The following is a 3,378-nucleotide window of genomic DNA, read 5'->3' as shown; positions in this document are numbered from 1 at the left end:
GTTCTTGTGATCATTTTGACCCCACGGGGTGAGATCTTGCGTGGAGCCCCAGATCGAGGGAGATTATCAGTGGTCTTGTATGTCTTCCATTTTCTAATAATTGCTCCCACAGTTGATTTATTCACACCAAGCTGCTTACCTATTGCAGATTCAGTCTTCCCAGCCTGGTGCAGGTCTACAATTTTGTTTCTGGTGTCCTTTGACAGCTCTTTGGTCTTGGCCATAGTGGAGTTTGGAGTGTGACTGTTTGAGGTTGTGGACAGGTGTCTTTTATACTGATAACGAGTTCAAACAGGTGCCATTAATACAGTTAACAAGTGGAGGACAGAGGAGGCTCTTAAAGAAGAAGTTACAGGTCTGTGAGAGCCAGAAATCTTGTTTGTCTGTAGGTGACCAAATACTTATTTTCCACCATAATTTGCAAATAAATTCTTTAAAAATCAGAAAATGTGATTTTCTGGATTTTTTTTTCTCATTTTGTCTCTCATAGTTGAGGTATACCTAGGATGAAAATTACAGGCCTCTCTCATCTTTTTAAGTCGGAGAACTTGCACAATTGGTGGCTGACTAAATACTTTTTTGCCCCACTGTATCTTGGGCCAGGACTCTCTTAAAGAGAGAACCTATCTTGGTAAAATAAAATCCAAAAAGTGCTCTGCGCAACTTCAATTAACTTATCCAGACTCATTTCCTATTTTGTGTCTCTTTGTTTCTCCGCTGCTTCACCCTCCTGCCTGTGACCCTGAAACTGATCTCAATGCATCATCTTGAAGGACATTGAATTCCTGAAATGCATTTAGAGGAGAGATGGCATGCTTGGGGAGCTATGAGTACAGATGCACATTTGTATTCTTTGCAGAAGTTTTTTCGGCATCTGAGATCGACAAGAGGCCTCACAGTGAACAGGTGGTGCAGCTGAGCTGCGGGTCTTCTTAAAGTGAGGTCGCTTTAAAAGGACGACTGTTTTTTTTTCTCGCTTGTCAGTTGACTATGAGGTCAACTGACAAGCACCCTCCTTCTCAGGTCAGCTGATCAACTGCTCCAGAATGTGCCCGAAACGGAGTCAAAGCTCAGAGCCCCTCAGGCCCTTAAACCGTGGAGCCATCTGGCCCAGCACATCAGACAGGCCTATACACTTTTACATTAATAGCAGTTATTATCTTGTTTTTTTTAATTTGTGTGGTAGTTTGCAAGCTGAGCTTTGTGATTTTTATATTTTATTTATTTCATTTCTCTGTACAGCACTTTGGTCTGAAGGTTTTAAAGTGCTTTACAAATAAAGCTGTATTGCATTGTGTTGTGAGGAAAGGACTGGAGGATCAATAAACAGTCTTACCTCTATCCTCAGTCTTTCATACATCAGGGCCAGCTGCCTCTCTCGTTCACTGTCTCTCTCAGTGTGCTCCCCCTCTGCTCTCTCTGATTGGCTGTACAGAGAGCTGTGAGGCTGCAAAGAGAGCACCACAAGCTTGTTTTCAAGTCCAATATCCTCCATAGTTTTCAGTCCGCAGCCAGGCGCCGGCTCCGTGCCCGGGCAGTGGAAACAGTAAAACTGAGAGCCATACATAAAGGGAGCAGGACACCGCTCGGCTTCAAACAGGCTCCTGAAACAACCGTGTTCTCTCTCTATAGCAGCGCCGTTTCTCTTGAAGCTGTCAACGCTGATGTCGTCCTCCTGGCTGCCGTCCACCGTGGTCAACGGGAAGGAGAACTCGGAGGGGGGGTGAAGCCCAGGAGCGAGGAGATTTAGTTTATTGCGGGCAAACAGCGGGACCTCCAGCAGGGTGTGGAGGCTGTGGGACTCCCCCTGCCGCACCAGCACACACACGCTGAGGGCCCCCTCCCACTCCTCCTCTCCGTCAGCCCCTGAAAGAGGCTGGCTGGCATGGTGGAACGGGTGCGACAATACGGGCTGCTTAATGTTCTGATATCTCAGGCTGTTGGGGGGTGCCAGGGCCCATGATGCACTGCTCAGGGGGCGTGTCTGACGGATCCAGTGCCAGTCGACTGCCTGGAGAAGGACAGGGAGAGATCATATTTCACATTCAATTCTAGAAGAAAAACACCTCAAATCTCCCACGATTGTGAGAAATGTTATTATCAAAACATTAAGGAATATAATTGTCACTATAATTATAGATAGACAAAGAAGGCAGGAGAAATATCACCTTAATTTCTGTTTGTCCGGCACACAGGACATCTTCTAAAAAATCTCCATCAATATCTCTTTCTGAATAACATGCAATATATACTTCCACTTTTACTACTGTCACCTGGCTACTATCAAACTACTTGATACACGCGACACTTATATATATATATATATTTTTATAGTATTACTGGTCTTTTTTGTTGTCCACCTGGATGTATATTTTTGTAAATTTTCTATTTGTGTAATTTCTATCTTTAATATTTTTATATATCTGGCTCTTCACTTTTGCTGTAACCATGTAAATGTCCTCTCTGTGGGAAGAATAAAGGTGATCTGATTTGTTTATATCATTTTGTTTCTGGATGAACTGACTTGCAGACTCCATGGTTCAGGGAAAATTGTAGTGATCCAGTATGGATCGTTGATCAGCAACCTTGGGTTATCAGGCATCATTCAATAAAAATCACTGTCAATTTCTAACACTATTATATAATGATAATGGATATCTTTCATTGGGTGATAGATTTCCGTTATCACATTGTTGGCTATAACCCTAACCCGTCTCACTGTCATCCAGAAGTTAAAAACACATGAATTTATTTTAACGTTCAGTTTTGTCTGTCTGCATCATTAATGAGGTGAAAATATGAATGTAGTTATTATTGGTATAAAAACAACACATTTTTAACAACGGTCATTGACTTCATGTTGATTTTTAAATGTATTTTCGTCGGTGTATCCTGCTGCTGTCTTAATGCCCTTGAGTCCCATCCGGATTTATTTTCGTTTCCTGAAATTTATTTCTGACTGTTCCTGACATTTTGGATCAGAGGATCATTTTAACTGATTAATGCACATGTTGCTGGTTAAACTAAACTAGTGGTGCACGATAATTATCGGCCCGATAATTATCGGTCCGATATTAGGAATTATGACGTCATTCCGATAAATCCGATAAAAGTATTAATAGCCCCGATAATATACAATATATTTTTTGGGTAAAAAAAAGAAAAAAATTCTGCGGTGTGGGTGGATTGGGATGAGGGGCGCTTGTTTTTCACTCGGCTCCTCCCGTTTTGCCAGTACTGTGGTATTAGTGGTTTAGGAAGAGGGGAGTTTTTCACAAATCCAGCGCTCCCTAACTCATGCCTGGCTGTGACGTAAATGGTGGGAGCCGTGAAGCCAGGACAGTATACAAACATGTCGTCGATAGTATGGGACTATTT

General features: G+C 42.5%; 1 protein-coding gene across 1 annotated transcript; it reads right to left on the bottom strand.

Annotated features, from left to right (window-relative positions):
• Positions 1-1,266: 1,266 nt before the first annotated feature.
• On the bottom strand, positions 1,267-2,029 carry LOC104946738 (uncharacterized; the record flags this gene model as incomplete). Its single annotated transcript, XM_010772622.1, has 1 exon — positions 1,267-2,029. A coding segment is annotated over one exon (759 nt), but the record flags the coding sequence as incomplete, so codon positions are not given.
• Between the last annotated feature and the right edge of the window lie 1,349 nt (positions 2,030-3,378).

This window comes from Notothenia coriiceps, unplaced genomic scaffold, assembly GCF_000735185.1.
Source record: "Notothenia coriiceps isolate Sejong01 unplaced genomic scaffold, NC01 NC01_scaffold00011493, whole genome shotgun sequence".
Classification (NCBI taxonomy): Eukaryota; Metazoa; Chordata; class Actinopteri; order Perciformes; family Nototheniidae; genus Notothenia; species Notothenia coriiceps.
This window is presented reverse-complemented; position numbering and strand designations above follow the sequence as displayed.